Here is a 13,176-nt window from a genome sequence, read left to right on the forward strand (position 1 = left end):
GTATACACACGCATAAATATTGGGAGGGATAAATTTTCATTTTCTCATAATTTTCAGTTTAAATTATGGGAAAAAACTTAAATTGTTTATCAATTAATAAATTTTTTTTGCTTACTTTTTTTTGGAAAATTTTTTTTTTCCTCGGTCATTGTTTTTTTGCATACCTTTAATTATTTTTTTTTAACTGCAAATTTTTTTCTTATTTTAATAAAAAGTGAGAATTACTCTGTGCATTACACATGCTAAATAGTATACAAAGATAATTTGAAAGTTGTTTAGGAATGAATTCAGTTATTCTGTAATATTACACATTTCGATTAATTTTTATGGTGTTAAGTGACGCCCTTTTTTATTCCTCGGAAAAACTATGACAACAGCAGTAAATATTGTAAACATTTCATGTGTATAGTGAAAAGCTAGGATTTTGCCTCGTATCAAGTGGTGTAATTTTTGGCAAAATCCACCTGTAAATAAGTTCTAAAAAATTTTTTTGAGCATCTTATATGCATTAAACTAATGAGATTTCTAAATAAATTCTAAGAAATGATGATTTTGAGCATCTTATATGCATTGAACTAATTAAAACCCATGCATTGAACCAGAGTTGGGTTTTTGACATGACAGTGGTAAAAACTGTCAAAAACCTACTGTTTTCTTTAATTTATGTCATATAGCGGACAATATATTATTTTCACATAATTGCCTTTATAAATGAATGTTGTAAATGATTGCTATTGATTTTGCAACTATATACATGTATTCTTATAGAAGGATATACATTCATACAGAAATATTGTAATATACTTATTGAAAATAGTGATACTTACTTTTATCATTATAGCTTGATTTGCGAAGGATTTAAAATTTTGCACTTCTTAATTGTTAGAAACAAACAAACAAACAAAAAACTTTGGAACTATTAATAAATTCAAGAACTAAAAAAAATTTAAAATTTGCCATTTCTTAAATATTAGAAATAAGCTAAACAAAACTTGTAACTACTAACAAACTCTAAGTCAAGAATTACTATTATTTTGTCAAGTTAAAGACTTTTATTCAGTTGAAAAAGCACATTAGGGTCAGGTGGGAGAAAGTGGTGGTAAAATCAGGCACTTTTGAAACAAAGCTTAAAATTAAAGATATTAAAGTTTTTGTCTAAAATATTTTTATTGAAAATATTTACATTTGAACATTTTAGAATAAAATTATTGCAGTATTTTTATTTTTAACTGTGTGATATGTTTACAGTAATATATTTAATTAGGCTAGTATATACACCACCACTTTCCCCCATGGTGGGGGAAAGTGGTGGTAGAGCTAAAAAACTCCTCTTTTCATTTATTATTAATACATTTTTATTTAAAAAAAGTATTGTAAATAATTTTTGAGATTGTGAGTCATTTTTATTTTAGTTTAAAAAGCTGGCAACAGTNATTGCAAGTGACTAATTTTGCGCATTTTTCATTGCCCAGTCGATATCTGAATTTAGTATGGATGAGTTCAAAATTCGAGAAGATTCTTTCAATGGATGCGGAACTGGATGGGCAAGACATAAGAACTTGAATTAATTTACAAAATTCGCCTTCACTGCTAAGCATTCAAATTTGGATTAGCAGCATTGAAGTATGAAGAAGGGAATGGCTTTTCTTCTGCTTCAAAGGCGATTATCAGGGGGTAAGCATCCGGGAATTCTTGAGTTAGCCCAGCTACGAGCATCTTCAGCTTGCTCAGTTGTAAGATCTTTTCCTTCGTAAACTGGATGCATGAGATACGCTAAATAGTGAAATGGTTTTAAAGCTTGACTCATTCTTCCCTTGATGACTCCGTAATAGGGTTCAAGAGACTCTTCCATAAGTAGGCTAATCCAATCTTTGCAAGAGTCTGCTAATGTTGCAGTGTCCTTTTGGAGAGAATCTAATCCTGAGCTTAAAGGCTTCAACTGTGTCAGCAAATCCTTGGGCTGTTTGTATAGATTGAAATCGTTCATGATCTGAGCAATATCGATTGGTATCTCAGCCTCATGTTCTTCAACAATCATCTGGAAATAGGGATGGTTCCTCAGGAAAGAGTCAACACATTGCAACTGACTATTCCATCTCATAGCACCTGGAAGCTGAGGCCTGACAGAATCCGCAAAATTCTTTAATAAGCCTGCTGGAACATGGTGATTTCTGAGAAACTTCTGTACTCTAACAATTTTTTTCATCAAACTGTCAGGAGTAATTTCTTGTCCAAGAAGATTGATTAAGTGCGATGAGCAACCATACACAAATAAGTTTTCATTGATTTCACCCAAGATTTGCCTTGCTTTCTCCATGACTTTGGCAATCTGTTTTTAAAACCGTGTGTTTGGCGCAGTATGTCCTTTTTTGGACCTTGTGCCACTAAACCCCACATTCAATTCTATGACTTTGGCGTTGTCTGTTGCTATTGCTTTCACTTCACAGTCGAACTTCTCCTTTGCGACTTTGATCGACTCCTCCATTATTTCTTTGTGGTAGTTCGCATCTTTTGGATAGCTCTTGCAATCTGTCGCTTTCAGATAATATGCCTAGCCATTAGAGTAGATGCAGGTGGATAATCATGGATCATTATGGACATTACTCTTCTCATCTTCGATTAATGCGACAGTTTTTCCTGTTAGTGCTGCTCTTGTAGTTTCCTCTATCTCTTGAACAACCTCATCCAGAATAGACTTAGATAATGCTTTTCTACTTGGGGGAGTGTAGCCGGGTCTCAATGCAGTTATTAAATCCAAAAAAGTTGAATGTTCAACCACATCAAATGGTATAGCATTGGCATAAAAAAATTTCTCACCTAATATGTCTAATTGGTCGGATGCACTATTATTTGTCTTAACTATAAAAGTTTCAATACTGCCCTTTTTGGGGACGATTTCCTCCTTTTCCATGGGACTATCTTCACCATCACTTCTCTGGTATATAGATCTCCAAGGGTAAATAAGAGAAACCATTTTTGTATTCTATTTTTCTAGCTTCAATACATAAAGTGTCAAAATCCTGACTTCATATACAATCATTTGTATAAAAATTGATTCCTTTGTGGTTTCATTAATACAAGTATTGTGAACTTGTTTGTTAGAGGCAAGACCTAATTTGGATGACACTTGAAATGGTTTTGCCTGGAGCATGATTATTTCCAAAGGATTTAAAGGGTTACTTATAACTTTATTTTTCTTTTGTTTGAAGTCTTAAAAAGATATTTTGCCAGATTCACTCATTAAGCCATGAGTGTCTTCTTTTTTGATAGTTGAAATGTATGAGTAAATGTAACTATACTTGACAATAGCTACAATTAGCATATTCTAGCATTTCTAACTTTTTATTACAAATAATAAATTGTTATTTTATTTCTATTATATGTATATATATTTGTTATTTTGAATAGTTAAAACAGAGAGAAAAACTGTTCAATTTACTGAAGAAGTTAAGGTTAAGACTTTTGTTGAAAGTGAAGAAGAAGTAGAAATAGATGAGGTAGGTAACTTAATATATATATATATATTTTTTTTTTTTGGTATCACATTTAATAATTACAGTTTTTGTTTAAATGTTAATATAAAAACATAGAAATTTAAGCTATTCATTGTTCATGTTTTAGGAAAAAATTGATAGAATGTTGCACTTCTTACATGAAGCAGATCCCACAGGAGAACGGCCGGATTCTGAAGAGCTCCGAAGTTTAGAAGGTATTTGCCTGCTATAAATTTTTAACTATGTCTCAGGAAATGAGTAATTTTTATTGAAAATAGTTCATTAATTTCTAGTATAAATGGACATAAAAATTATTTGAAGGTGAAGAGGTACGGAATTTTATGGAATTTACTGTACGTCTCGTACAGTAAATTCCATTAAATAAGCCGCACCCGCAAAAACATAAAATTTCAATGAGGCCGCACTTTCGTTTTTTCGATCGATCATCGATTTTTATCAAATATCGAATGCGTGAAAATACACATAAAAAATAATAATCTTTAAAACATAAACTCTATACTTAGAAAACAGTTATTGATAAATCTTTTTTTTTATTTTTTATGTATACTCATTATATTATCATCATCATTTTTATGTATACTTGTCATAAAAAGAAAGAATTGAGAATGATACTTACGGAAGAAACATGTATAACCAATTAAAATAATAAGTTGAGGATGTGTATACGATAAAAAATAAAATAATCAACAATAAATCAGCATTTATTTATTTATACTTTTCAAATATTTTTGAGCATATATCTATTCAAAACCATCGAAATCTGATTCTTCACTGTCAGAACAAAACAAACGTTGTAGTTCATGATCCAGTTCATTTTCTACATCATCTTCTTCATCCGACATTAAGGAAGGAACATTTTTTACGCAAAAATCCAGTCTTGCATCCTTAAAACCGGATGTTATAGTGGTTTCCTTAACCCTCTCCCAGGCGTTAGACACCCACCAGGCAACTTCTTCATAAGAGGCACGGCACATCTTTCCACTTTTAGTGTAAGTATGCAATCCATTGCTCATCCATTTTCCCCACTGACNCATGCCGTAAACAGTCATTCCGACCTCCATGAGCGATAGAAAAATCGCATTTGCAAATATTACAGTATACATGATTCATAGATTTAGTCGAGCGAGAAAAAACTGGCCATTCGACAGAATATTCTTTTCTATACATCTGTGAATGTTTTTTGGAAGCCATGATCTTATCTTCAAACAGCAACTAACTTCAACTAAGCCTAGCGTCGGCAGCAGAAAAAAGTAAACACGACAGGCTCGCACCACAGTTTTAATGTAATGGTGACGTCATTCGACCAGTTCTAGCTCTACAGGTTCGGTGACGTCAGCACTATACCACAAGAGCGCGGGGAAAAGAAACACCGTTCTCAATTGGGAGGAGAACGAGCTGACGTGAAAGGGGCGGGGAATAGGATTACGTAACGTCATCTTAAGAAAAATGTGAAAATTAGCTACTGGGTTTATTTTCCGGGTAAAATGTATATCTTTGCGGAGTGCCCGGAGTACGCTGGAATTTCCGGAGATGCTCCGAAAATTCCGGGGTTGTTACCGGGTATGGACACCCATCAGGCAACTTCTTCATAAGATGCCAATTGATATGCCGGGGTCCAGGTATATGGATGCTAAGTTACGGAATGTTTAGTTGAACTATGTGCGATAAAGCACAATAGTATTTTATCATTTATTCTCTCATTTTTTTACATAGAAAACTTTAGCCGTAAGTTGGAAAATTGTTCAGTGTGACTAATTTTCGCGGCTCCCTTTAGACTAGTCCGCGCTTCCCAATTTACAAAACGCTGATCAAAAAAAAATATTGCATTACATATTATTATTAAATTAAGAAAAATGGATTGTTTTAGTATTCAGTACTTAATCAGGAAAAGGTTTCAAACATCTTTTATGCTTTAGCAAAAGATATTTGTTAGAAGAAAAAAAAAAGAAAACTTAATCTTAAACTATGGTGGTGGTACTTATTTCTCTTGGCCCAGAACAAGGCTAGACCAAGTCCACCGTTCACCGACTGAAAATCAAACACCATCTGCGGATCCTCCAAAATAAAATTTTTCTCCAGTCCCATACAGGTCAGCAAATGACCAGGTGAAGCCTGGTGATCGCTAAATTTTAGGCATACAGGGAACGTCTTTTGACCCTGATCAAATGTTAGTCTGCGGGTATGGCCGTTGATTAGTCTTGTGATAGCTGTCTGTAGTTTCCTATCACCTTTTAGCTCCAGGGCAGCGCCAGGACTATTTTGTTGATACCATTCACGACTGGGTGGAATCCTCCAAGTCCTATTATTGTTGGCTATCTTAAACTTTAAAAAGGTTCATTGAAATTTATGATTCATTTTCAGAACACTGTTTTGCAATGGGTCCTTTGATTGATCAAGAGTTGGAACAGATCGATCGTAGACATGCTTCATTAACCACTGCTAATGAATTTTTGGTCGAAGCTTTAAACTCGTACCAAACTTTAATGAAAGAATATGCATCTGCTCCTTGTGGTCCTTATTCTCTTCCAGTTAGTCATTCTTTGGGAACTATACCTCAACAAGTAAGATTGTCTTAATTGTGTTTTTATATATGTGGAATGTAGTACATTTCAATATTTGTTGTTACATATAAGTTATTTGTTGCCAAATCTTCTGTAATTTGCAATATTTATACACTCTAGTAGAATTCTTAATGTGTAGAGGTAATTTTTTTCAATTATAATTCAAAAAATGTTTTATCTGAAATTAATATAGAATGTGTCTATGAACTTAAATATTTTGAAACCAAAAATTAAATTTTTAGTCAAAATTGTGCTTTTTTTTAAGCAGCTGTTTAAATTATTGCATTGTATGAATTATAAATAATTGCATTGTATGAATTATGTCTAAAAATAGTCATCATTATCAGCAAATCAAATAATAGATTTCGGCAAATTCTGGATCATCGAGCACTGAAAAACTTAAGTTTTCCATAATACTACTGCAAAAGTGCAGAAAATTCTCAGGGTGCTAATATTTCCTCAAAACATAGCTTCTTATATGAAATTTCTCCCAAAATTATGATGTATTTTTTCTTTTTATAATGATTATCATTTTAAGAAAGTAAAGTTTGTATTTCGTTAAAAATAATGGAAATCAAAATTTGTTTCATTTATAAAATAAATTTTTAGTCCTTTTCCTTGATATACCATATTTTCTGGCGAAAGCGCTGCACATGAATAAAAGTTAAAATTTTTAAAAAACTTTATCTTGGTGCAGGGGCGCTACATTGCGCATATTAGCATCCTTGTAGAAGAGACCTTTAAATTACCATTTAGAATATCTGTGTAATAAATAATAATTTTTTTATACATTTCATAAAGTAAGGTTTTAATTTCTAAATTATAAAAAAATAAAATCCGTTAACAGGTTCGCTCTCTTATGGCCGTAGACTGTTTAGGCAAGGCAGGTCTATATCATCCTTGATACAGGCTTATTTGGAATAAGTGTGCATAAAAAATAATCGCTTTAAATGGTCAGAAAATAATGTTAAGTACTTTGAAATATTTTTGAATACATCAAATAACATAATTTCTAAATTATTTGGGAGGAGAGAATGCCTAAAATGCATTAATTCTTTTTTAGCATAAAAAAAGCAACAAAATGATATACAGTGTAACCTCGAAAATCCGGACTGCTGGGGGGTTTGGAAGGTCCGGATTTCGGAAATTTCTGGATTTTAGATACCTTACTTAAATTTATAGAATTATCGAAGTTCCGAATTCGACAGGCTGATTTTGCGATTAAACGTGCTTGTGTAGACCTCCGATTTCCATTTTAACAACTTAACATAGATATATGCTTTAAATAATAAATAAGAGACATTACAAAACAAACAGAGACAAAAAGTAGCCTAAAATAATATATTTATAGCAACACAATTAAAAAAACTTTTAACTAAATTATTTTTTAAACATATTAAAAATCGTTAGTTGTTTCATAGATTTCATTCTATGTTAGCTTATTTTTTCTTTTACTTTATAGAGTAACATTAACCTTTAAGAACATTGTTCATATTTGTTAACATTTCATCCAATGACACTAATCTTTCTTCATTTGGAGTATCAGTTTCGGTATCACTGCTTTCTTCACGACCATTAAAGCAGCCATTTTTATTTCATTGTCCGTCATGTGGTTGACTATAGGTAAATCGTCGTCGCACATCATGACCTCCTCGATGTCATCTTGATCAATTTTGAACACGCACTTTTTAGCGTAATCGAGAAGTTCATTAACTTCAAATTTTGAACTTTTGAAAGTTTGAAACCTTCAAAATTGTTTTCACTTTCATTTTCAAAGAAAATGGTAGAAGGCAGCAGATTGTTCCAACCATGCCTCAAAGTTTCAGGGGTAACACTATTCCATGCATTTGCAGCACAGTAAAGGGCATCCTTTATGTCAAATTCCTTTAAATATTCTGTGATGCTCTTGCCCTGATTGAGAGAACGGAGCATTTTCTCCAAAAAGTCCTTTTTATATTTACATTTTAAAGATCTTAATATCCCATTATCTATAGGTTGAATGAGAGAAGTGCAGTTCGGAGGTAAGTACATCACTTGAACTCCTGATTTCGATAAAAATTTCAGCCGGAGAATGTGCTGTACAATTATCTAAGAGGAGAATAATTTTGGCATCGCTTGGAAGCCCAACAGCATTACAATGAGCTCGAGCTTTCGGAACGAAATGATCGTTGAACCACTCTTCTGTCAATTCTTGCGTAATCCATGCACGCTTGTTCGCTTTGTATACAACGGGTAGACTTTGAACGTTCTTCAATGCTCGAGGTCTAGCACTTTTGCCGATTACCATCAGCTTGAAGAGATGAGATCCGAAAGCATTAGCGCATGCCAACACAGTTAGCCTCTCCTTTATATCCTTCACACTGGATGGATTGCTTTCATCTGCAGTGGCTAAGGTTTTTCTTGGAACATAGCGTCAAAAGAGAGCAGTTTCGTCGGCATTATAAATCTGATCGAAAGATTAATTATTTTCAGCCACAAATTCGGAAAATTCATTAATGAAATGTTTTCCTCGCAAATTCTTAATTGCCTTATTCCATGACGTTTTTTAAATTTATCTAACCATCCTGAAGAATATTCACAAGGCGTTTCTATTTTCAAGTCTTTGTAATAGAGCCTTGCCTGTGCCATAATAATTGCGCCAGTCAAAGGCACTTTCTCACTTCTTCGTTGCCATACTCATTCTATCATTATGCTATCCAAATCTTCGTTGTTGGCTTTGCGTATAGTCTTTCTCTTATCCATCTCTAAAGGTACGTCACTTTTTGCAAAAAACTGCAGTACTTTATCTTTCTGCTTAATTAAATCATAAACAGTTGATTTGCCGAGTTCGTATTCGATTCACAGATTAGCCACTGAAGTTCCTGAGTCATGTTTCCGAAGTATTTCTACTTTCTTCAAAATTGAAAGAGAATTATGTTTCCTCTTCTTCGAACGTTCATCAATTTTTCCCGTAATCGATCTTTTAGATAACATAATGTTAGATAACAATTCGTTTAATAACAATTAAAACTAAATATATAGGCTTTTAAAACGGGAGCTGACTTTCAACATACAACTAAAACGGATGCTTCTAGACTAGACTGTAACAGCTGATACTAATCCTTTTTTTGTTGGGGAACGAAAGAACTTGTCCCCGCCTCCCACACTTCAAGGTTAAAAAAGAACCCGTTTTCTTTCTTCACAAGGGGGAAAAACAAGGTGGTAGAAGAATTCCTCCTCCTACACACCTTATCTATCAAAGAAAGTAGAGGGGATTCCCCTATCTCCTGAGGGGAGTCCCCTTTGTTCTCTCTACAAAGCTGATAAGAAGGACTGGAATTTTCTTATCAGCTATGTGCTTTCATTCACTCCCCACCCCTACCTCTTCTTCTACTGCTTCCTTGTTGGAGAAGAGTTGCGATTTTGCGCTCTTAAGTTAAAATTTTTATTTTAAGTGATTTTTTTTTGTTGAAATTTTTTCCTGACGAAATGTAAAGGTCCCGGATTTTAGAGATATCCGGATTTTCGAGGTCGTACTGTAATAAAGTTGTTCTTACCATTTGGCACTGTGCCAAATAACAGAAGACAAAATAATTAACAGCAAAAAAAAATTTTTTTATATGCTCGCTGACAAAGAAACCTTGAGTTTGGAAGGTAGGAGTTATAGATAGAAAGGTTGGAGAATCTTGAATTTTAGAAAAGTAAATTATTCTTCTATTATAAAAAAATAATTCAACCATATTTAGCTGAAGAATTAACTCTGCGACTGATTACATAAATCTGTAAAACAATGTAATAAGAAAAATAAAATCAAAAATTTTAAGCTAAAACTTTATTAAAAAAAAGGCTTTAACAATTCATTACAGTTAACAATTTCAGGAAAAAAATATAAAACAATGTAAAAATTAAATATTTAAAATCCTTCAAAGTCACTTCCATCACTATCAGAGATGAAAAGGTTCAATATTATTTGCCTTGACATTAGTACATATAATACTTTATCATATACACTCCAACATCATACTTTAATTCATCCACCCCTTTTCGTTTGCATAAACAACGATTTCCTTAGGGAAATTGCCCTTTGGAATAGTTTTTCTTTTGAAGATAACGAAGGGTTTCAGTTTATCCCGCTGACCTGAGCAGTGCGACACACAGGTGAAGCTTGATTTTTCGTGGCCTGTCGTTTCAATGGAAACAGTTTTGTTCACAGTGAGTGAAAGAGGACAATCAAATGTAAGAGGCACATTGATAAACATGAATGACCATGTTTATCAATTGATTATTAGTGAGGTTAGACCCCCTCACAATATTTTGCATAGTTACCAGGGAAGACACTAGGCTTTCAAAATCCCGGTTCCCTGGGACCCATGACTTTTAAAAAACTGGGTCCTTTTGAAAAAAAATGGGTCCTTTACATAAATTTTTAAACAAATATAATCTTTNTCCAAACAAGCAAACTTTTTGCAGAATGTTTGTTATACAGTAATTTCTGGACCAGAAATTACTGTAGAATTTAACCTTTGAGATAAAGCAAGCACAGAATTCCTGTGAACCATTGAGTTCTCATGCTCTTTTAAACTCTCTGAAGTATTTTTCCAATAAGAAAATCCTCCTTTGCAAAGCGATTAGTCACTAGCACTGAATAGTTTACATAAGTAGCAAAACACTGCATTTTTTGCTGGTGAGTAAACCAGCCATTCTCTTTTGAGTAATTCATTATTTTTCTTTTTTCTGAAAAAACTTGCCTCAGTCAAAACTCTTTCTTTGTTTCCAATCATACATCTAGAGTTGGCAATTAATTGAATGTTCTTAGGTTTGTTCAATACAAAGTATTCCCGAAAATTATCTGAAAAACTTTCAGGCCATAAACCATCATCACTATAATATGAATTATTTGATTTACATGAATGCTCAGACAGGTTTGATGGATCATTTACCTGCTGATTAAATGTAGTTATTTCTTCTTCAACAAAACCAGTTCCTTTACAAACCGGGGATGATTTTTCACAAACCTCATCAAATTCTGATGTACCAGAAATGTGTTCAAAGGCATCTGTTTCAAGTTCTACTTTATCTGTTATGGAAACTTCCTTTGCATTCTGTACGTTTTCAGTCTCAGTAGGATTTTTATCTAGAAAATTGTCCATGAATCCTTTCATTTTTTGGTTTTCATCATTTCGTTTTTTCTTCAATTTTCTTTTACCGTGACCACTTAGCTGTTTCGTAGACATTGTCAACACACGTTTACGAGAGGCAAAATGTGTTTATATTTACAAATCAGAAATTCACTTTGCTGCCAACAATAAGAGCCCCAACTCAAAAATAGTTCGTATCCTCAGCTGCCGAGCTGCATCGCTTTCTTCTTTAGGCAGCGTTCTTATTGCATAAAATTCACACATGCGTAAGCAGTTTGTTGTTGAAAACATTCCCGGGCGCATCTCGGAAATTGGATGCAGTGTAAATGGCTCTTCATAGGTTTTAAATTTTGTGTCTTTAGTGCCCCATCAGACACTGGGCCCAAGGCCCATACCCCGTAGGCCCGTGCGATAATAAGGCCCTGTTTCTGGTGGATACACCACTCCGCCGTACAGGCCGCATCTGCGAAAAATATCTAAAAATTTAGGTTATTGACGCATAGGTTGCACCGCCATAAAGTCCACTCTTCCATTTTTTATTCATTGCCATACAATAAAGTATGAAACATCACTAGATTTACTCAATTACATTATGAAGTATTTCATATAAATTCGGTTATGATTTGCTGTTCAAATGCGTATTTTAAGTTTGAAATGCATTAAAAGTTATTCATAGTTAAAAGAAATAAATATCTTTATAAATGCGGAACTGTGGGCATGACATTGATTCTTATAAAGTGCACATGTGAAAATACACTTAAAAAATTTATACAGTAGAGAATCAATTATCCGGGATGCTCAGGGCCATCGCTATCCCGGATGTCTGAATTTCCCTGTTTTCTGAATCTGCAAAACAAACGTAGTTTATCAAACCCAAATTACAATGAAAACAAAGTAAAACATTTTAAGAAAAGAAAAGCTCTCCTAAATTAAAAAAGGAAGAAAAACAACATTTAAAAGAATAAAAAATGATATTTAATAACATTTAAAAATTTTGACAAGAAAAATAATTTTTAAAAAATACAAAATATGCATATATTTATTTTTTAAGCATTTTATCAACTTTTAGCTGACGAAATTTTGGTTTCTGATTAAGAAACAACTATTGAATTTTATGAACAGCCATTATATGAATTTCCTCAATAAATAACTCATTAATCTTTGCTTCTGACATAAGATCCCGCTCTAGCCATTTTTGAGAGTATTCCCGGAGCTCATTTTGGAGATCTTTTTCTTTTGAAATTTTAAATCCTTCAAAAGGAGAGTCATCAACATTTTCTTCTAAAAAAAATACATGTTGGAATTAACTTCCGCCATGCGTGAGTTAATGTATCATGTTAAACAAATTCCCATGCTTTTGCTGACAACCATATAGCATCTTTTACAGTGAATGTTCCCAGAAAATCATGGATGGATTTTCCTTCATTAGCTGTGTCGATCAGCTTCTTTAAATACTTTTTAACGGCATTTTAAGCTTTGTAAAATGCCTTGATCGATAGGCTGTATCAAGGACATACAGTTCGGGTGAGATATTGAATTTCTATATTATTGGCCGGTAGGTGTGCTGTACAGTTGTCTAAAAACAATTTTGCATTCATCAGGCAATCCCACCGATTTGCAATGTGCACGTGACTTGGGCCCAAATTCTTTCTGAAACCATTCTGTAAAAAGTTCCTGTGTGATCCATGCTCTCTTGTTAGCTTTATAAACTACAGGCAAAACTTCAACACCTTTTAATGCCTGGGGATTCTTACTTATGCCGACAACTGTTAGTTTCAATTTGCACATGCTTTATTTTATGAACATTATATGAATTTCCTCAATAAATGATTTCTGCTCCATTCCAGTTATCAGTTCTTTTGTTAATTTGATACATCGTTAATTAGATATGAAAGAAATTTCTTCAGCCTCATCTTCGTTGTCACTTTCTTTTTGTTCAGCGTCAGGGTTCAACATCATCTGAATAATTTCGGAATCTGTCAG

At 33.2% G+C, this 13,176-nt stretch overlaps 1 protein-coding gene across 1 annotated transcript in view; it reads left to right on the forward strand.

Moving 5' to 3' along the window:
• LOC107448132 (signal transducing adaptor molecule) overlaps positions 1 to 13,176 on the forward strand; it is a gene marked incomplete at its 5' end in the record, with an annotated part of 44,501 nt that overhangs the window by 11,207 nt on the left and 20,118 nt on the right. Inside the window, 3 exon segments of the mRNA XM_043045390.2 lie at positions 3,409 to 3,497; positions 3,622 to 3,709; positions 5,877 to 6,076. Coding sequence (XP_042901324.1) covers positions 3,409 to 3,497; positions 3,622 to 3,709; positions 5,877 to 6,076 — 377 coding nt within the window.

This window comes from Parasteatoda tepidariorum, chromosome 10 (assembly GCF_043381705.1).
Source record: "Parasteatoda tepidariorum isolate YZ-2023 chromosome 10, CAS_Ptep_4.0, whole genome shotgun sequence".
Classification (NCBI taxonomy): domain Eukaryota; kingdom Metazoa; phylum Arthropoda; class Arachnida; order Araneae; family Theridiidae; genus Parasteatoda; species Parasteatoda tepidariorum.